Below are 21,984 nucleotides of genomic sequence, written 5' to 3'. Positions count from 1 at the left end.
TGCGGCTATGTCTTTCCAGTACTGTTCCAGGAGTGGACACGTCCACCATATGTGTGCCATTGTCTCTATACTTTGTTTACATCTCCAGCAAGTTTGTGGGATCGTCGGGTTGTACTTGTGCAGCATAACTGGCGTTAGGTACCACCTGTATAGGAGCTTCTTGGCTAGCTCTATATGTTTTGAACAAAGGGAGACGTTTTTGGGGGTTAGGAACATACGTTCCCAGTCTAGTTCTGTGAATGTTTTGTGAATCTCTTTTTCCCATGCTTTAGTAAAGCTATGTTCGTTCAGAGCTTGTTTCGCGGGTAGAGCTGCATAGATGGAGGATATGGTTTTTAAGGGTGGTTTGATTCCTACATACATAGTCTCGAATTCTGTTAATTGTTGGTTCTCGAGAGCTATTGTTTTCTTCTGACGTGTATGGAACCACGAGGCTAATTGGAGATATGAGTAGTGTGCTATTGTCGGTAAGCCATGAGCTTCTGTTAGTGTGTCAAGTTTTGTTAAACTCCGATTGGTAAGCAGCTGGTGCAGAAAGTATATACCGTGTCTTTCCCAAATTCTATAGTTGAAATCTGGGAAATCTAAGATGCTTAAGTGATTTAAGTGGCATGGCTTTGGATATTAAGGAGTTATTCATTAGAGTAGTTCTGTGCCTTTCCCAAATTTTTAGGGACAGCATAGTGGTTGGGAGGCAATTCGGAGTTTGCGGTCTTTCGTGTGATGGAATCCACACTAAATTGTCAGTGCTAGCATTGTCAGCCCACTCTGCTTCCAATTGTTTCCATTGAGGCTGATACGTCCCCGGTCTCGCTTGAACAATACTGCTAAGTATTGTAGCATGGTAGTACTGTTTGAAGTTTGGCATATTCATGCCCCCTCTCCTCAGCGGCATATGCATAATTTTTAGGGCTACCCGGGCCCTTTTATCATTCCATATGAATCTGATCACCCAGCGTTGTAATGTGGTGAAGTAGACGGAGGGTATTTGGATCATTAGGGATCTGAAGAGGTATAATAGTTTGGGGAGTATTATCATTTTGACTGTCGCTATGCGACCTGACCAGGATATAAAGGACGATTTCCAGTCCTGTAATTGTTGTTTTATTTCTATACTCAATTTGCCATAGTTAGCGCTAAACAACGCGGTTTGTGATTTCGTGAAACGGATGCCTAGGAAAGTGATGTGGTCGTTTCTCCAGTCATAGGTGTATGTATGTTTTAGTCTGTGCGTTATCTCCTGGGGTAATCCCTTGCTTAGGGCTTGCGTTTTGGATATGTTCAGTTTGTAGTAGGACATTTTACTGTAGTTTTCTAATATGGAGTGGAAGTGTGGCAGGGATATGTCCGGGGTTTGGATTGTCATTAGTATGTCGTCCGCAAACAGTGTGAGTTTATGTTCTCTAGTGTATGTTTTGATTCCCGCAATCAATGGTTGTCGTCTAATGAGTGTTGTGAGGGGTTCAAGTGCTAAGACATATAAAAGGGGAGAAAGGGGGCATCCTTGTCTGGTTCCGTTTGTGATTGTGAACGGGTCAGACAGAAATCCCGCGTTGATGATTCTAGCAGTGGGGTTGCTATAGAGTGCCGGCAGGGTATTCATGAATTCTGTGGGAAATCCAAATTTCACTAGTGTGGCTCGGAGGAAGTCCCAATTTAACCGATCAAAGGCTTTTTCGGCATCTAGTGATAGGAATAGACAGCCCTTTTTCTGTTTTTGTAGATGATATATGAGATCTAAAATTTTCCTGGTGCCGTCCGTGCCTTGTCTGCCTTTTACGAAGCCGACTTGATCTTCATGTACTATTGTGGTGAGTATTGGGGCTAGTCTGTTGGAATAAATTTTAGCTAATAATTTGATATCTGTATTAAGAAGTGATATGGGGCGTAGGTTTTGTCCTTTGTCTGGTATTTTTCCTGGCTTGGGTAAAGTGGCCACATGAGCCGTAAGCATCTCTTTTGGCATTATTCCTGTTCTGATTATGTGCTGGAAAGTATGTTGTATGTGCGGGATGAGTGTAGTTGCGAAGGTTTTATAGTAATAATTCGTTAGGCCGTCCGGTCCTGGGGATTTCCCAGTGGGTAGTCGGGAGATAGCAATTGTTATCTCTTCCGTCGTGATTTGTGCGGATAAAGTGTCTTTTTGTTCAGGTGTCAGGGTCGGTAGCGGTATCTGCTTCAGATACTCCTCGATTTCTGGTGTGGTTGGCTGATATAGTTGTGTCGGTTTTTAGGTTGTATAGGGCGCTATAAAAGGCCACTAGTTCTTTGTTCATATCTAGTGGGTTCCAAAGTTTTTGGTTAGTTTTGGAGAGGATGTATGGGATTTTGGCATTAGATTGCCTTTTGCGTAGCATGTTGGCCAGGAGTTTGCTGGCCTTGTTTCCTTGTGCGTAGTGGGCCATTTTAAACTTTTGCAGGGTGTATGCTGTTTTTTGGAATTGCTGTTCATTGATTTTTGTAGTTAGCGCGTGGATGTGGGAAAGGAGGTCTTGATGTCTTGTTTGATAGTAGGCTTGTGTGGTGTCTCTGAGCTCCCTGAGTAGTTTCATAAGTGCTGCTCGTTTTTGTTTAGTGAGATATGAGGCTTTGCAGATCAGTAGTCCCTGTATGACAGGCTTGTGTGCCTGCCACATGGTCGGGCCGCAAGTTGGGGGTCTGTGTTGGTGGTGAAGTAGTGATTAAGCTCTTGGTTTAGCGTGGAGATAAATTATTGGTCATAGAGAAGCGAGTTGTTCAGTCTCCATGACCCTCTACCCTTGTATGAGAAGGCGTCATTGAGAGTCAATATCACTGGGGCATGGTCGGACCACGTGATGTCCCCGTATGTGCACCCATGCGTTTGTGGTAGCGTTGGGCCAGTGACAAAGAAATGATCTATCCTAGAGTGAGTTTTGTGTACATGAAAATAGTATGTGTAATCTTTATCCCCGGGATGTAGTGTGCGCCACACATCATAGAGGTTAAATTGGGTTAGGAGTTTATTTAATAAGGCGCAGGCGGATGTGAGGGATCTTGATCTAGGTGTGGTTGTAATTAGCGTCGTGTCCATTTCGGGGTCTAGGATATGATTTAGATCTCCGCAGTATATTAATGTGCCTTGTTGTATATTGCTTACTTTGGTCAGGAGGCCTTGCAGGAACTGTCTCTGGTTGTCGTTTGGTGCGTAAATGTTCACTATGGTATATGTGACATTATTGAGATTGCAGATCAGTATGAGATATCTTCCATTACTGTCCTTGATTATTTTAATTGGTTCGAATGCCAGCGATCTGTGCACCAAGATACTGACTCCTCTAGCTTTATGGCTATATGTGGAGTGGTATTGGTTTGGAAATTGTTTAAGGCCGAGGGACGGCATTTTCATTCTCTGGAAGTGGGTCTCCTGGAGACATATCACATCAGCATCCTGTTTTTTTAGTTCAGATAATAGCAGTTGGCGCTTTTGGGGAGAATTTAGTCCCCGGACATTATGTGAGTATATCTTCATTATGGGGTGCGTCTAAACTGAATTCTAGGCTTAACAGTAATTGAGATAATGTAATGGTTAGCTGTAGTAGGCTGCGATTAGACAGCATTGGTTTGTGTTGCGCGGCCATTGGTAAATAGTGTTGGGGTTGAGGTTCATAGTTGTGGACAGAGATATGCCGTGTACAGTCACGTGTTTTGCAACCTGGGTTAGGGAGGGAGGTAGGGACAAACAATAGTCCTCTGAAGGACTTAACTATGTACAGTAGTGCCCTAGAGTGGGGCTTGGTACTCCTTGTTAGTACCTGGGGTGTTGTGAGCATGCGTGATTTGCTCACTAAGGAGGCTACCTGGGTTCCTTCATTATTTAGATTATTAGGTGGACCCTGGGGTTTGCGCCGGGCTATTTTCCCTGGTGCGCTATGTGTATATTTTGCCATGGAATGCGCAGCCCACTCCAGGTTGATGCGGAAGGGGTTTCAGGTTTAATGAGGTGATGTTGAAACCAAGATGGGGGAATATATAAGGCCCATAGCATACATTTATACAGTTGCATAATACATTAGTATACAGCGGTATAGCATTAAATAAAGAAAGAAAGTCAGGTTCCCTTGTGCGTCATAAATTAATTTGTCTTAAGCTTCGTCCGGCCCTTGGGGCTTCACTATCGTTGTGTGTCTGGGATCGCCTAAGCCCTTCAGTGTGAGCCTTTTTTTTTGAGTCTCGTCTTGGCCTTTTAGGGGCTATAGCAGATACTTGGTCCCTCAGGGAGTGGGTGCTTTTCCCGTCCGGGCTTGTTAGGGTTAAGCAGGTGGTCAGAACCCTCATTTGTCAGATATTACAAGTCATAGGTAATCCCTCAAGTGGAGGGAAGGTATACATAAGTAAGTTGGGGTAGAGTTCTCGGCGTTCCGGGGTTCAGGTGTGTGTTGCGCAGTATGGGTAATTCTCAGTAAATGTCGCAGGGTGATTTGGCAAAACATATAAAACCATAACAATTAAAAGAAAGATCATAACATCTAAGCAGTAGTCAGCAGGACAGGCAAAGTCAGTGTGGTGTAAATACATTACCAGCCAGTACAAGCTGAAGCATATGAAAGGTGCAATGTGGCTGGCAGGAGTTCATGGCAGCTATGCCTGTCGCCACTCGTGCTGCAGCCTATTTGCGTCTCTTGGCGGCTTGCTTGGGTGAGGGAGCTTCCACTCACGGAGAAGCTTCTCCCCGTCTTCCGGCGAAAGTAGAACTTTTGTCACGCCGTCTGTGGAGATGAGAAGTTTAAGGGGATATCCCCATCTGTATGCGATTTGGTGTTGCCTGAGGATGGTGGTGATGGGTTGGAAGGATTTTCTCCTCCGCAGTGTGGCCGCTGACAGGTCAGGGAATATTGTTATTTCGGCATATTTGTTGGGTATTTCCTTGTTATTTCTGCTCTGTTTTAAGATGAGCTCTTTGATGTGATGGTAGTGGGCACACAGGATGACATCTCTAGGTACCGAATCTGGCAGATGTCGTGGTTTAGGTATCCTGTGGGCTCTATCTAAGAGCAGCATATCCGACGGCGTGTCTGGTGACAGGGTGTGGAAGAATTCGTGCAGGTAGGCCCGGAGCTCCGCTGGAGCCACCGTTTCCGGTATGCCCCGTAGCCGCAAATTATTCCTCCTTGCTCTGTCCTCCATATCCATGAGTTTGTTCTCCATTATGCAGATAGTTGCCTGTAGTGAGTCGACCCGGTTTGCTAGTTGGTTGTGTGCACCTTGAGTCTCCTCCATCCTTTCCTCCACTCGGGAGGTTCTCGCGCCCAATTCTCCTATATCCTTTTTTAAGCTAGCCAGGCCTGTTTCCCAGCCAGACATCATTTTGCTGGAAAATGCTTCAAGTTGTTCCAAGAGGAACTGCTTAGTGACCGGTTCTTCAAGAAAGGGATTTGCCGGTTCTCCGAGAGGATCGCCGTCGTGTGATCCCTCTCCACCATCTTGTTGGTGTGGTTGGGTCGTGTGCTTTGCCGGCGTGGCATTTTGGCCAAAAAAAATGTGTTTTTCGGTTTTAGTAGTTTGCCTCTTCTGTTTAGGCTGCGACATACTGGTTTTCCGGGTATCTGGGTCTGCTGTATCAGGGTTTAGTCACCTTTTTTCGGAGCCCATGTGCCGGAGCTAAGATTTACACGTCCATCTTGCTCCGCTGGTAGCCACACCCCCAAGTCAGTGGTTTTCTAACCAGGAGGGCGGGGGTTGGTCTGGCCCGTGTGATGAGTGGTAGGAGAGTGCATAGGGCACCAATGACTCACTTAGGCAGGGCTTTGCGATTGTGCTGTCAGTGGCTGCGTGTGTGGCGAGGTAGTTGCTGGGCTCACTCTGTACTGATTGCCCAGCTCTCTCGCGTGCCCTGTACCGAAGCTGGAACTGGGATGTGATGTAACCCCAGCACGGTGTTCTGTCAAATTCAATTTCTTATCAAAATCTGTTTTCCCTCACACCTTGGCAATCATAAGAACTCCTCCTCCCTTGGAATCACTGTGTCCTTTTACAGATAGGGTCTTCACTGCAGCACTGGGACATGCTGAATTTAGGGTTAAGGTTAGGGTTAAAATTAGGATTAGGAACTAATTTAGCCTGACTCAATTCTTTTCTTTTTTTTTTTTTTTTAATCAAGAGTTTTTATTGAGGTATATGCAGAACAAACTTTTTTTATAATAGTGACAATTGCAGGAAAATGGAATGTAACAACGGATATGTTTGTTATACAATTGTAATCAATAAAACAGTTGGATTAGCACGCATCTTTTGTGAGACATTAAGAAACAATAGAGTAGTCTAACCTCATTTTAAATGTAAACACACATGCATTGGACATCTGCACAGTTTCATCTACGATGAACTAGAAGCATGGTAAGTTGTGTAAGCAAACAAGTAACCACTCAGAACATATTTATTTAGCCAATTACATTACAGCACTAGACGGTATAGGCTTTAACCCAGCATGACAAACAATATTAGAGAGAAAATAGGCTTGCAATAAACATTCTATCAGGATTCATATGTGAGGGCACTAGAGGTAATCTGCACGGGAGAAATAGTGGCGAGTTATCCACTTGGAGGCCACTGCTCTTAGGAAGTAAACATAGGAAGCTGTAAAAGCTGAAAACATGGAGGCACAGACCACATTTAGGCAAATAAAATGACTGACTTGAGGCCCAACTAGAGGGTATCCACACAACACTACTGAGTCAGTTGGCTCCCTGTCCAGGAAGGGAGCTTTCTGAGGGGTTTGGAGGTAGAGTAAGAGATGTTGAAAGTACTGTACACATATGGTCCTGAGGGTTGCAAGCTCCATCGGGCTGAGGAGAAGCAGCGGAGTGCTGGTTCATCTTTTGTAAGACGCATTCAAACAGCCGGTCACATTTAACCGGGATGTCTGCCCTTTGTGCGTCAGATGCTCCACCATGTGGCCGCTCCTTCATCTTAAGAAGTAGGCCCCACTGCCCTGTATGTCGAGACTGCTGGTAGCGAACTAGGATTGCAGCCTCTTCTGTGGGCACCGGGATATCTCACACTGATCCAAAGGGGAATGGAATGGGACCAGCACCAATCTGTGTCAAAGAGCTGGTGTACCACTGTTCGATAAGAAATCTGGGTGGCAGACACACACTGACTCATAAAGACACAAACACTGACCCATTTTTTAATAGCCTCCTGCTCCATTTCCTCCCTTCCTTTCCCACTTCCCTTGAGGGCTAAGAGAGTCGCTCTGATCCCTTTAAATCCTGCAATCAAAGGCTTTTCGATGAGTGGACGTTGGGGCGGCTCTTGTGACATCACACGGAGGTGATTGAGGTAAATAAAGCTTCTTTTAAAACACTTTTTTAGCTTTTACTTTGGGGGAAACAGATATAATAATGTCAATAGAATATTGTTCCATAGCATCCAAAAAAAGGTTGGAGAACCTTTTGAATAAAAAATCATTTCTACATTCAGTCCAGAGGGAGTTTATAGGCCATTACTTATTATATTTCTTGCTATCCTACTTCCCTTAATATAATCTCGTTACGTACAGTATCTGTTCACTTTTTTTGTTTGGTGCACCTCTAAAACTAATATGAGTTTTCTTAGGTAAAATCTGTTCTGAATATGTAAAACCAACCAGTATTTACTATCTTTTTAATTTATTTAGGTAGCATATTAAAATAAAAAAAAAACTTAATCCTTTCGGTTAATATTATTATGAAAAACTGTATTTTTATTTTATTTGTAAATCTCTCCTTTGCTCTTCCAGTAATTCCTCTGGATTCTTTTTTTTTTCTGTGGAATTTATCTAAAACTGTAGCCTGTTCTACTATTGCTCTCACCACAATTTCTTCTTAGTCTCCTTAGCTGCCCACCAGTAGGTTCAGTCACTAAAGTCTGAATGCCCCTGGTTTAGATTTATTGCCCCTCTCCACATTATTCGGATGAGGCAGGTAGCTGGGGATGGAAGTGTGGGTCCCTGAGCCACTAGAAGGGTACATATTTATTGTGGGGGTACTATAGGCCAGGGAGTAGACAATTGGCATATTCCCCCTTTTATTATATTATCACCTGTACAAGCTTATAATGATTGGGGGTAGAGGCAGGGGGCAACTAGCATGCTCCTCCAAGCCATGTTATTTAAGCCGCCACACACTTCCATGGGTGGTGGAAGAGAGTACAAGGGCATGTCCCCCTCTCTCTCTTTATTATTCCACCTCTGCCCAATGCCCATAAGTGGGCGTGCAAGGGGAAACCATGATATGTCACTTCCTTTAACTATTTTACAACACCCTCTGTCCATCCGTGGGGGATTAATGTCAGGACCCAGCATTCATTTATAGACCCCATACTGCCATTGCTGCCCTGTGATTAGTGGTTTTACACCAACTGCAAGGCAAGAGGAGGATATGAATACCCCATCTCACTGCCCTTGTGGTTGCTTAGCGGATGGCTACTCACTGTTTAGTTGAGATACTAGACCCATTGGGCAGCAGGATGGCCACTAAGGGTCAAAGGGATTGTGCCATATAGAAGGATACCTATGAAGCTGGGACACCCTTTTTATGTTCCTTTTTATGTTCCTGACATGTTTGCAGCAGTAGGCCCTGGACATGTCTGGGCATGGATTTCTAGTTTTTTTGTGTGTGTGTGCCCTCTCTGAGATCTCACTGCTCTACACTGCATCCCCTAATTTCAGGCAGAAAGACTTGTGTTGTCCACTTCAATTGGGTGCAGTTTGCTTTAAGAGCTCCCTTGGACCAACTCACTCAGTGCCATTGCATGAGTGCCTGGATTGTGAGGGAACTGTTAAAGTGATCTACACCAATAGAAATGCAGAACACAACACTCCCCCACCAGACACCAAAGATAACAAATCCTACCTTTTGGCAGGAGGGGGGCAGATGAAAAAAACCTATCTCAACACACAAAACACACTACACTTCGCTAAGCCACACTTAGACTCCCGTCTACATACACAAATTCAGCGACTACACACAACACTCAACCAGCTTACACTCAGACTCCCTACCCCATACCGTTTTTGGCTTCCTCCACACACAACACTCATTATTGCACACAATGCTTGAAGAAAATATCCCAGGGCTCTAGGAAGGGGACCCAATCTGACATTCTGCCTAGGGAGCTGAGCAGTTTTAATCCAGCTCTGGTGTACAGTGGGATAATATTTCAGATGTTAATACGTGCATGTAGTAATAGAAGTGCAGATGTTAATATGTTCATGTATTAATAGAGGTGCAGACCACTACACTCTTCCAGCAGACCACCAGGTATAAGGCCCCCTCCTACAAAAAGGTAGACAGGAGGGTGGAAAAGGAAACACCACACAAAACAGCCTCCCCCCATACAACACTCATACTCCCCTCTAAACACACACACAGAATTCAGCCACCAAACTCCAAACACAGGCGCACGTGGTCTCCCCTCTCATAAAACTCTCAGCCTTCTCCACACACAGCCACCAAGCAGACTACCCTACTCACATATATAACACTCCGCCACCACACACAATATTTAGAAAACAGCCCTGGGATCTAAGAGGGATCCCAATATGGCATCCTGCATAGGGCCCTGAGCAATCTTAATTAGGCTCTGGCAAACAGTGGGCTAATAGTTCAGATGTTAATATTTTTCTGTTTAACATATTTGATCCATGGTGTATGTTTCCATGATGTTGTCTGAAATACCTAGTCCTGGTCCAAACTAATTTGCAAAGAGGAAGTTACAAGTAGGAGATCTACCATGTGACACACAGGAGCATTGTCTTAATTGAAGACCACACCAAGATGGTGCTATATTTAGTGTATTTTGATTAATCCTGATCACAAAGTAGATAAAGATTATTTAAATACACATTGATCTTCCTCAAAGATTAGCTGTGACTCACTGTTTGTAGTATAGACGTTATTTATCCTGAACATTTTCTGTTTCTGTTTTCTGTTATTTACCATTTTCTATTTCTCTCCCCTTGATCTTGGATTCTATATCTTTCCTTACCCACATTTCATTGCCCTGGCATCTGTTATTTGTTAGTAACTTAGTTCTCTATAACAAGAATACTTTACTTTCAGAGCCACATAAAAAACGCAGTGCTTGAATCCGAAGAGGACATGATTACGAATGACAATGAATGTGGAGATGACGTGGACGTTGATGCCTTTGGAAGACTGTTTGCTAAAGGTGTTGGGCTTCGAGGAGAATCTTTAGATAGTATAGTAAGTTTATTATAGTCACACTGCACTTGTCCCTTTATCCTGTGTGTTTTGTGGAGATTTGTAAATTTTTTGATCTTTTCACCAGCAATATTGTACTGACCTACCGTGATTCGCATCTGATGACAATATAGATATGTTTAATATTACAGTTCGCAGCACTATTGATGTAAGCACTGTGCTAACAAAAAACATCTGCAAGAAAGACATACTTTGGAAAATCTGCATTCTTCCTGGTAAAATATGATATTATAATATAATTAAATATGCACACTGAAGGGACAGTGCATCTTAACCATTTTATCCCATTACATTTTTATAATGCCTGGAGTCACCTGGCATTTTTGTTCCATTCAGTGTTAAACTTTTTTTAAGCAATTTAACACTGAATGAGGGTTTTTGGCCTACCATAACCCAACACCCACTGGAGGTATGACTAAGGGAGAGATTACACACTTTTCTACCCTACCCTTACCATTTGTGTCCCTATACCCCACTCCCTCTAGCACGTGAGCTCATTGAGCAGGGCCCTCAACCCCTCTGTTCCTGTGTGTCCAACTCGTCTGTGTCTGTTTTTCTGCCCATTGTACAGCGCTGCGGAATTTGTTGACGCTTCATAAATAATAATAATAATGGAAGGACAGTGGCAGGGGACTTCAGACACTATAACTACTTTGATGAGATGAAGCAGTTGCGGTGCCTACAGTGTCATTGTAGCTAACTAATTTGCAAAGATGATGTTACAAATAGGAGATCTAACATGTGACACACAGAAGCATTGTCTTATTTGAAGAACACAACTAGAAAATGTATTGGGTATTCACACTGCTTCAGCAACCTATAAACGTCACAGTCTTCACAGTGCTGCTGAACTAGATTTCATCCAAGCCACAATATGCAAAAAAAAGTGACCGCCCCTAGTTTTTTTTTTTTAAATTCTTTATTTTGGTGCAATAGAGTTAACAAACAGTCCCGTGGTGCTACGACAGCAGGCACAGGCGGGATGGTGTAATCAAACAAGGTTATGACGGTATACAATTGCACATTTTGTTATGAGACAGGTTATAAAAGTATGGAAGTACGATACGAGTAAAAGAGTTATATCAGTAATCATGAAACATTTGCTATGATGAGTAAAACACAGATTATATAATTTGCCATTAAAATAATAACTTAATCGGGGACATAGGCTAAACCTGAGGATTTGCTGGCTCCACCTAGGGTCCAATGCACATTTTCAATCAGAATGATCCAAGAGATTCCTGCATAATGATCGTCAGGTCTAGTGAATATGAACCTGCAGAAGTAATGGAGGAGGGACATGTAGGCCAGCTATGCTCCCCTGATTGTTGTCCATCAGGGTTAAAGGCCTGAACCTTACCTAACACATTACCAGCAAGATCCTGAGCTGGTTTACTGCAATGCAGCTCTATAGGGCGTATTATCTGGGTGCTTGGTTAACCCAGTCGCCACCTCCCAGATAGCAAGTCTGAGGTAAGTGTTCAGTAAGCCTATTGTGTCTCGTGGGTAATATATCAAATTAAACAGAAAATAACTCTAGGTAACCTAACATAGAGTAAAAACAATATTATAAAACGGTCACCACGGGGCCCCCTTGCGCTCTCCCGGGCAGTCTTGTAGGACCGACCCATTAGCTTGTGAGCTCCCTGTGTGGGTTTTCATCTGATGCGTTGTGGGGTGCTGATTGTGTTTGGGATACTACCACACGTGTAGACGTCGCAAGTGGTGTAAGTTGGCTCTTAAAATGGGGTCTGTTTGTGCCTGCGGTGGTGCTGCTGAAGCCTATGGTTTTGTTAGTGTCGGCCGCCATGTGACCCCCCTGTTGCGGCTTTTCCAATCTGCCTTACCCGCGTGGCGGTATGTGAGAATAATACTGGGTGTCTCCGCGACCCCGGTGACCTGCAGTCTGCAGCTGATTCTTAGGATGCGATTAACTAAAGGTTAGACATAGAAGAGAAAAAATAAAAATAAAATAAAAAATAAAATAAAATAAAATAAAATATTTACAAGACAATATGGCATATATACTATTGAGCAAAGATTGTGAGTAGAGTAATGCCTTTTGGGCACACAGTTCTGGTGGTGAGTTCATACGGTAGTCCCGGTGTACCCATCTTGGGTGGTGGCTTAGCCGGGGCACAGTTAAAGCAGGGGTTCCTATGGGGGATCCAGCTGCCCCATGAGCTGTGTGTCTCCGGTGGGCTTGGTTCCGCGTTTCCCTCTCGTGGTAGGGTTCATGGCCGTCCGGGCCTCTGCCGTTTGCTGCTCTGAGGGGGTCGGCCCCAGTATATTAAGTTTCTCTAGAAACCCTGTGTGGTCCTCGGAGGGCGACAGTGTGTGTATCGCTTCTCCTCTCTGCACCACCAATGTCCCCAACAACCCCCACCGGTACTTGATACCTTGGTCTCGTAAAATCCTGGTGATGTGAGCAAACTTGCGTCGTTCAAGGAGCACTGCGAAGGGTAAGTCGTCAAAAATCAATAACTTGGCGTTTGCAATTACTATATTTGATAGTTGTCTGGATCGTGCCATAACAGCCGTTTTTATTGAGGTGTCTCTTGTGACAACGATAATGTCCCGAGGTGCATCTGCGGGTGCTGTAGGCGCTTTCCGGACCCTGAAGGCCGATACCAGTGGTGGCCGCTCGACGCCTACCTGGACTCCAAGTGCTTGCAGGACTTCATGGGCAAAGTTGAGCAGGGCTTCCTGGCCTACTGACTCTGGGGCACCGCGGATCCTGAAGTTCTTTCTTCGGTGCCTTGCTTCTAGAGAGGTCACTGCTCTCGATAGGTGTTGCACCTGTTGGGTGAGGGCTTTGACCCGGGAGTCGGTGTCGTCCAGCCTCTTTCCCCTGTCCTCTTCTCCGGCTTCAATCACTCCCATGCGGCGGTTCAGGCCTCCTATCTCCTCTTGTACCCCAGCCAGGTCCGCCTTCCAGACCTCTCGCAAGTCCCGCAGGAGGTTTTTTATGTTACCTTTGGTTGATGGGGACCTGTCGGAGTCCGAATCAGCCCGCTGGTATACACCGCTGTGTGTTCGAGGCGCTTGTGCTGTCTCGTCTTCCAGCGACAGCAAGGAGTCGCTAGAGCCGCGTGGCTCCGTAGGCGCCATATTTGGCCGGGCCTGCTGCGATGGCCTGTTGAAGGAGAGTCGGATGTCTGGGTGACTCTGTCCCTCCGCATGGGCCAGCTTTCTGTGTTTCTTCCCCATGACTCTTTGGGGGGTATTCCAAGAGCTGTAAATGTCTGGGTTTAAGCCGTTTCGTGGTTCAAATGGTCAAATTTTTATCTCTTTTTTGTCTCTAGAGCGGGAGCTCTGTAAATGTGCGACCGTTCTGTAGCTCAGCTAGCCACGCCCCCAACCGACCGCCCCTAGTTTTTAATGCAGTAATTTAAAAAGTATACACAAAAAAGGAAAAAAAAAAAAATATGATCTGACCAGGTAGAAGTTAATGCTATCAAAAGTCTCGAGTCTACAGGGGATGTCTCACACCCCATAAACCATGTCCAACAAGAGTTTGTTAAATACGTAGTATACACCCAGCTGCAGTTCCACTCCACGCATAGGATAAAAGACATACCTAGGGTATTTAATACCCGGAGCAGAGATGCCCCCCCTCTACCATGGTCCACTCTGCTATTCTACATGAAGGAAGGTAAGTAGGTGGGGGGGGGGGGGAAGTAGGGCAAGTAGGGAAGGTAAGTAGGGGGGAGAAAAAGTAGGGCACGCAAAAGGGCTTAGGGAAGGGACCAATGACACAGAGAGGCACTGAGAATGGGACAAATATGATACACACATATGACCTGGGGAGGAGGCCGTGAAACACACACTGGGATTGGGGAAAGGGCTAATGGGAAGTAAGAGACACATAAAGGGACTGGGGGAAGTAAAACACACAAAGGGGGAAAGTAGGATACACAAAGGGAAAAAATGGGAAATAGGATACACTAAATGGGATGTATGACACAAAAGGGGGGTAAGATACACTAAAAGGGGTAAGACTTTCAAAAGATTGGATAAGAATAACAAAAGTGGTAAGAAATTCAATAGAGGAGTTAAGAGACACACAGGTGAAGATGGATTTTATTTTTGGAAGGGGGTCAGCAAATTGCAACTTTGCATGAGTAGTCAAAAATGCTTGCACCGGCCCTGCATCCACAACCCATCCACTACATTAACACACCATGGCAACACTCCGACACAGCGGAGTGCACCAGGCAGTGGAACGCCTGCCCCCTCCCTTGCAAAAGGTATGAAGAAGGGGGAGGGGCATAAAGCTTTTTTTTTTTTTTTTTTTTTAAATAAAAATAATACAATATATATAAATAAATATGCACTTGCTCCCTTATCACCCCTACACACATATAGACCCTATGCACCCCGTATATACACACTGCACCACGACACAGTGCATCCCTCACTGCAGTCTGTCTGTGTGTATTCAGCAGTGTGTCTGTGTGTACTCGGCAATCTGCGTTTATGTATAAATTGCATTTGTTGGAGGTACCAATAAATATAAGCTTCATTTTATCGATAATTTACATTGTATTCCTATGAGTGGTTGTGTAGGCAGCGCCCCAGGGCACTGCTCTGCCGGGGGCCTATAATGCTGTTAAGGTGGCCCTGCCAGGGCAGGGAGGAGATATAGTGCAGGAGGATGGTGAGAGGGGCGACAAACTAATAGAACTACATGGGCAGCAAATGCTCTAGCTATGCCAATGCCCCAAACCTTCCTTTAGAGCAGCAACACTACAGAGTTATTTGACATGACTAGTGGTTTAGTAAACTTAATTTTCTCACTTTTGACACTATACTTTTTTTTTTTTTTTAGCACATACCAAACTTGAAGCTTCTCACTCATTGCCCCTCTATCGATATGTCTCCCATGCTACATTACACTGCTTTAAAAAGAAATGTCAACCCAATAAATGTATATTATTTTCAATTATTGTGTGTGCATTATATATATATATATATATATATATATATATTTATTGTCTATGCAAAAATATTTTTTGTTTCAAACAAATACTTTAGGAATGTGATAGAAAAAGCTATGATCTATGGTATAAATGTGGATTAACATAATTATATTTTGCTTTCAGCTTCCAGGCATAGAAAGAGATTATTTCACCGCGAGATCAAGACAGATTTTACATCGAGAGGAAGTTACGCTTCGTCCATCATCTGTTCATGGATCACATGGGACACCTGCACCACTTGCAAGAACCTTAGGAAAATCTGCTTTCAGCTTAACAGGAACATTGTTTCAAACAGAACCAGAACCAGAACTATTAGCTGGGGGATCCGTATTTGGCAGCCCTGCTCTTTTTCCTTCAAATGAAACAACTTCAAAGCGAGGGATATCTAAATCACAGTCTATGGGTTTTTCACTTGCCTCTAATCTTCAACCACCACCACCACCACCAGCAGCAGCAGCTCAGACATTTGGAAGCTCTGTTAACTGGGAAGCTTTTGGTTCACCTGGTAGATCACCTGCACCACTAGCAACAACCTGCATAAAAACTGCTTTTGACTTAACAGCAACATCTTTTAAGGCACAACCAAAACCATTAGCTGGTCGAGCATTATGTGACAGCACCGCTCTTTTTCCTTTAAATGAAACTTCAAAGCCATGGAGATCTACATCACCGTCTGTGGGTTTTTCATTTGCTGCTAATCTTCAGCCACCGCCACCACCACCACCACCACCAGCAGGCCAGACATTTGGAACTTCTGCTAACTTGACAGCAATACCTTTTGGGTTGCCTGCACCACCAGCAAGAACCTACAAATCAATATCATCATCTTTTCAACATGCCTTTAATCATCCACCACCACCAGCAGAAGCAGCCCAGACATTTGGAAGCTCTGCTAACTGGGGAACTTTTGGATCACCTGATAGATCACCTGCACCACCAGGAACAACCTTAGGAGAATCTGCTTTGGGCTTTGGGCTTTGGGAACCAGAACCATTAGCTGGTGGATCATTATTTGGCAGCACTGCTCGATTTCCTTTAATTAAACCAACTCTACAGCCACAGAAATCTAGATCAGAGTCTGTGGATTTTTCATTTGGGGCTAAACTTCCACCAAGAGCACCACCACCAGCAACAGCCCAGACATTTGGAAGTTCTGCTAACTTAATAGCAATCCCTTTTGGGTTACCTGCACCACCAGCAACAACCTTAGAAAAAAATGTTTTCGGCTTAACAGAAACATCTTTTCCAGAAGAAACCGTACCATTAGTTGGTGAATCATTATTTGGCCGTGCTGCTTCTGTTTCCTCAAATGAAACCACTTCAGTGCCACAGAAATCCAAATGCCAGATGCCATCATCTCCACAATTTCTACGTTCTAGACGCACTTTATCCAGTGTAACAACCCACTTGACAGCAATACATGATGCACCACCAAAACAATTCATGCAAAAACTTGATTTGAGCTTAAAAGCAGCATCTCTTGAATCAGAACCACCAGTGCCATTAGCTTATGGAGCATTATTGTACCCCTCAGCTCTGCTTTCCGTAAGCGACTCTTCACATTTTCAAGCATCGTCTCCTGCGACACAGCAAAGACCATTAAGGTTAAAAAAAATCAAGGTAATTTGTTCACATAAGAGAGAGAGATCATGCATAACAGTGAATTGTGTATTTCCCACTAAAGAGGGATTCAACCGTATACATGTTTCATGTGACATGATTTATTTATTTCCTGGATTTTTTAAATACATTTTGCACCACATCATCTTAAATGCCAGAGATTATTCCATGCTACTCCATATGTACCACACTGTATTATACCTCCTAACTGTCCCTATTTAGGAGGCACAGTCCCTTTTTTGATCCCCAAATCCCTCTGTCTCTCGGTTTAACCCTAATGTCCCTCTTTCTTACAAGCTGCATATTGTTTGTGTGTCTATGTGTGTAACAGTGCTCCGGCAATAATTCTAACAGTAATGTGTCTTTATTTTTTTTCAATTTGACAATTTTTATTTTGCAAAGTGTAAAAAAAAGGGGGGGGGGGGAGGGGTACAGAAATAAAAGAGCGAATGATGGTTAGGGATTGGGTCAATTACACAGTACATTCCATTGTTCAGCATTGATGGTTTACAGACATTGCGTTCAGGATTCCCGCCCCCTATAGGGACGGCATCCTTTCAGGTATGCGGTGTTGTTGCTTTTTTTTTTTTTTTAATTCTTTATTTTTGTATTCGACAGAAAAGGCAATGGCAATAACCAAGCAACAATGGGGCTTGCGCAGAAGCCAGGCTCAGGACAGGTCAATCTCTTATATATAGGTAACAACATCAAGCGATAGTATACATCCTATGTCGACTTTTAGTAACCCACTCTTAATCAAGTACCACAGGTTATCATTTCTCTATGCCTAGTCGTCTGGTATTGCAAATGTACTTTAACCGTGCTGCTTACGCAGCAGTCAGCTCTTTGCGCGCAGTCTGTATAAATTTGTACGCACACCAAGCCTGGCCTAATGGCAATCCCCCTCACAACCCGGTCCCGGATCGTTCATGGGTTGCCTCCCTGTCAAGAACATTTTTAAACTTTTAATCAAGCCCATTATTAGGATTGTCAAAGCTCTGTGACACACAAATAGGGTAGCCAAGCGATTCCACTGCACCTTCCAATCCGTCAAACGGGCTAGAGAGAAAAAGAGAGAGTGCTAAAAAAGATAGGAGAAAAGAGGAAAAGGTCCAGATAGAAGATAAGAAGAAAAGGGGAAAGAGAGTGGGGGGGGGGGGAGTCCCCCTCAGAGAGATAGGAGGAAATTGAGTGGTACGAGACAAGGGCGAACCTACTTCTATCAGAGAATAATGCATAGAGGATGCTTAGAGAATGGAGGGGAGGAGGAGGAGGGAGAAGGGGAAACCCACCGAACAATGATCTGTAATGAAAAAACACGGCTCCCGCCTTCGTTCGCACCCAGTCAATTGCCACGGGCCTATTCACTAGCCTCTCTGATCAGGCCAGAACGCAATTGTCCCAAGGTTCCCATAGTTTCAAGAATCTCACCACAGAGCCCTTCACCCTGGCCGTCAGGTCATCCATAAGCCTGCAGTCCTTTATTTTGGGTACTATGGTTTGTATATCAGGGCCTTCCGGCGACAGCCACGCTGTGGCTATTGCCCTGCGAGCACTTAGGGTCACCTTGTGTATTAATGCCTGTTCTCGTTTGGACCAGCCCTCTACAGATCTGTTAAGCAGATAGGTCCACGGATTCAGGGGCAGTGGCCTGCCAAACACCTTTATCAGTATGTCTTTGACTGCTGTCCAAAGGGCCTGAACTTTTGGGCACTCCCACCACATATGTAGATAAGTGCCGCGCATGCCACAACCTCTCCAACAATTGTCAGTTTCCGTTTTGTGCATATGGTAAAGTTGTATAGGTGTGGTATACCAACGCAGCATGGTCTTCCAGGATTGTTCCTGAAAAGTGGTGCATATGGAGGCCTTAGAGTTTGCCTCCCAGATTTCTTGCCATTCAATTCCTTCGAGCACTTCTCCCAAATCAGATTCCCATTTATCTGTGTATGGTAAGTGTCCCCATTCCTTGTTCTTCTCGCTTAGGTGGGCGTATAAGAGCGTAATCGATCCCTTGGGAGTTACCCCTTGTAAGCACATCGATTCATAGAATGTCATCTGTTTCATAGCTGCCGCTTTTATGTGTGCTTGTCTAGCGTAGTCCCGGATTTGGAGATACCTAAAGAAATCTGCGGGGGTCATGTGGGAGTCCTGTTGGAGGTCTGCGAATTGAATTATGTTTCCGTTCCGGTATAGCTGGTGAATCCTTTGTAGTCCGGTCCTTTCTATTCGTTTAAATTCCCGAGGTGCCATTCCTGGAGGAAATACGCGGTTCCGCAATATTGGAGTGAGAGGGGACGGTGTGGATGCGAGAGAATATTTGGATCTGCTACGGTCCCAAATGTGAATAGAGTTAAGAACCGCCGGGCACGTCGTCCGTATGATAGGTCTGCTGTCTTTGGAGGCCGACATGGCGAATTGGGGGACGTCGGATCCAACGATCATGGACTCTATGTCCACCCACCTCCTCTCGGCGGGTGGTGAGTGTGGTGACATTCTGTCATCAAACTAATATGGTGACCAGGGGTCATGTGACCAAGCTCATGTATGCCTTTCTCACAGTGGGATAAGCTTTACCTTTGATATGGTAATTCAATACCTTTACAGGTCAGGAAAGAGATAACCACTCCCCCTATCTCCATTCCTCTCTGTTCCTTCTTGGCTGTGCTACTGAGCAGATGTGCAGACGCCATGTGCTATCTTGGTGAACCATGTTATACTCTGTTGCTTCCTTTTCTTCCTTGGTGGATGTGATGTTGGACTTGCAGCAGTGAGCCATTAATAGATGTGAAGGACTAACCGTGGGTGAGATCAAACGTGTGGGGAAGGGGATTACTATATAGATAGATTTAAAAGGGTTGTTGCTCCGTGGGTCTGGGCTGTGTGTTTGTGATACATAGTATTGTGTTGTTGCCTTCTAAATAAATACCTTTTAATGTAGACGAACCTTGTGTAATATATATATATTAATTTGGTGATTACACCACAGTGAGTGCCACATCGCAATCTGCGTTCGTTGAGCAGCCAGGTAATAGAAGTATAGGTTTGGGAGGCCAAGCCCGCCTCTATCTTTGCGTCTGTAAAGCACCTGTCTGGATATCCTGTGCCTCTTGTTGTGCCAAACGAAATCTCCTATTGCTTTTTGTAGCGGAGCCAGTTGAGATTTAGCAACCTGGATCGGCAGGGCCTGAAACAGGAACAGGATGCGCGGTAGGATGTTCATTTTCACCGCGTTTATCCGTCCTATCCAAGATATTGGTTTGTCGTCCCATCTTTCCAGGTCGGTGATCAAAGATCGAATCATGGGGGTATAATTGGCCGCGTATAAGCGTCCGCTGTCCGCCGTCAGATGAATCCCTAAGTAGGTCAGCGTCCCAGTTTCGATCCGGATCTTATGGGCCTCCCTTATCCGTCCCACTGCTTCCTCTGGTACTCCTATCGGTAAGGCGCTTGACTTCTGCATATTGGCCTTATAGCCTGAGTAAGTCCCGTACTCTGTTATTACGTTCCGCAAGGTTGAAATCGATTCTTCTGGGTTTGTTAGCGTCAAAAGAATATCATCCGCATACGCTGAGACTGTAAATTCTGCACCTCCCACCGTCACCACGCTGATTCCAGGGTCACGGCGTATAGCCTGCAGTAGAGGTTCCAGTGCCAAGGTAAAAAGTAGGGGAGATAGGGGGCACCCCTGCCTCGTCCCGTTGAAAAGTCTGAAAGGAGACAATGGGGCACCTGTAATCTGTATTTGGGCTCTCACGTTGTGGTACATCGCTTGTGTCATCGCAATGTATTCGCCAGGAAAACCCAAGTGCTTCATAACCGTAAACAGAAATCGCCATCTGACCCTGTCGAAGGCTTTCTCCGCGTCAATAGACACCACGAGCGTTGGGGCAGCTACAGCTGTCTGTTTCCATATTAAGTCGATGTTCCTCCTGGTGTTTTCGAACAGCTGCCTGCCCCGTATAAAGCCTGCCTGGTCTGCGTGGATAATCGAGGTCAGAAGTGGGTTTAACCTATCTGCTTGTATCCTAGCTAATATTTTCAGATCATGGTTGATCAGATATATGGGTCTAAAATTTTCAGGATACAGGGGGTCCTTGTTCGGTTTGGGCAGTAAGATTATGGTAGCCAAGGTCATATCAGATTGTAATTGTCCCCCCTCTCGCAAGTCCGCGAAGAGACGTACCATATGTGGGGTCAGTTCCTCCCAAAGGCCTTGTAGTAGGCTCCATCAAAGCCATCAGGACCCGGTGCCTTATTGCCTTTCAGACTAGAAATGGCTTTGTCTACCTCTTCCTCCGTAACTTCCGTGGCCAGGCTAGATGCTGCCTCCCTAGTCAGTTTGGCCATCCCCAATCCGTTGAGATAGGCGAGAATGTTTCGTTCTTCCTCTAGCTCGGACAGTGCAGTCTCTGGTGTGTGGTTGTAGAGTCGCTTATAAAAATCTTCGAAAACTTGTGCTATCTCACTGGGTTTGGACGTTGTCAAGCCATCAGGGCGTGATATGCGGCCTACGGTTCCTAGGCCTTAATGTTCTGCCCAGGAATGTGTCCATTTTGTTCGCGTTTTCAAAATATGTGCGTCTGGTCCATGTCATAGATTTAGCTGTATCGTCGAGCAGTAGCGTTCGAATAGACCTTCTCACCGAATTAAGCTGTGCAAGTGAGTCTCCATCAGGCGCAGATTGATGTTTCTGTTCCAGTGTACGCAATTGGCTCAGGAGGGCCTCCAAGCGTTGGTGTTTCATCTTTTTCCTCCTCGTGGCCAGTTTGATTAGTATTCCTCTTATCACCGCCTTATGAGCTGCCCACACCGTACTGGGGCTCACGTCCGGAGTATCGTTCATGGCAAAATACGTCGTTATCTCCTCCCGTATCTGCTCTGCGATTAGGGAGTCCCGTAGGAGGGACGCATTCAGTTTCCACGTCCACGGTGAGGCTATACATAGGTTCCCTAAGCTTATAGACACATCGGCGTGGTCAGACCACGAGATATCTCCCACCTCTGACTTGACTACGCGTGCCATTCCAGTCCCGTTAGTCAGGAAGAGATCTATCCGGGAATAGGTTCCGTGAGGAGCGGAATAGAAAGAGTATCCGGGTGATGGGCCCGCCATATATCAATTAGGCCGGTACCATCCATGAATTGTTTAAGGAGAC

General features: G+C 44.9%; 1 protein-coding gene across 1 annotated transcript in view; it reads left to right on the top strand.

The window, feature by feature from the left end:
- The window catches only part of PARP4 (poly(ADP-ribose) polymerase family member 4), a 142,564-nt gene that overhangs the window by 104,586 nt on the left and 15,994 nt on the right, over positions 1-21,984 (top strand). The window contains exons 33-35 of the mRNA XM_063429975.1: positions 10,062-10,205; positions 15,329-15,738; positions 16,153-16,750. Of these exons, the coding sequence (XP_063286045.1) occupies positions 10,062-10,205; positions 15,329-15,738; positions 16,153-16,750 (1,152 nt within the window). The remainder of the gene's footprint in view (positions 1-10,061; positions 10,206-15,328; positions 15,739-16,152; positions 16,751-21,984) is intronic.

Source organism: Pelobates fuscus, chromosome 1 (genome assembly GCF_036172605.1).
Source record: "Pelobates fuscus isolate aPelFus1 chromosome 1, aPelFus1.pri, whole genome shotgun sequence".
Classification (NCBI taxonomy): Eukaryota; Metazoa; Chordata; class Amphibia; order Anura; family Pelobatidae; genus Pelobates; species Pelobates fuscus.
This window is presented reverse-complemented; position numbering and strand designations above follow the sequence as displayed.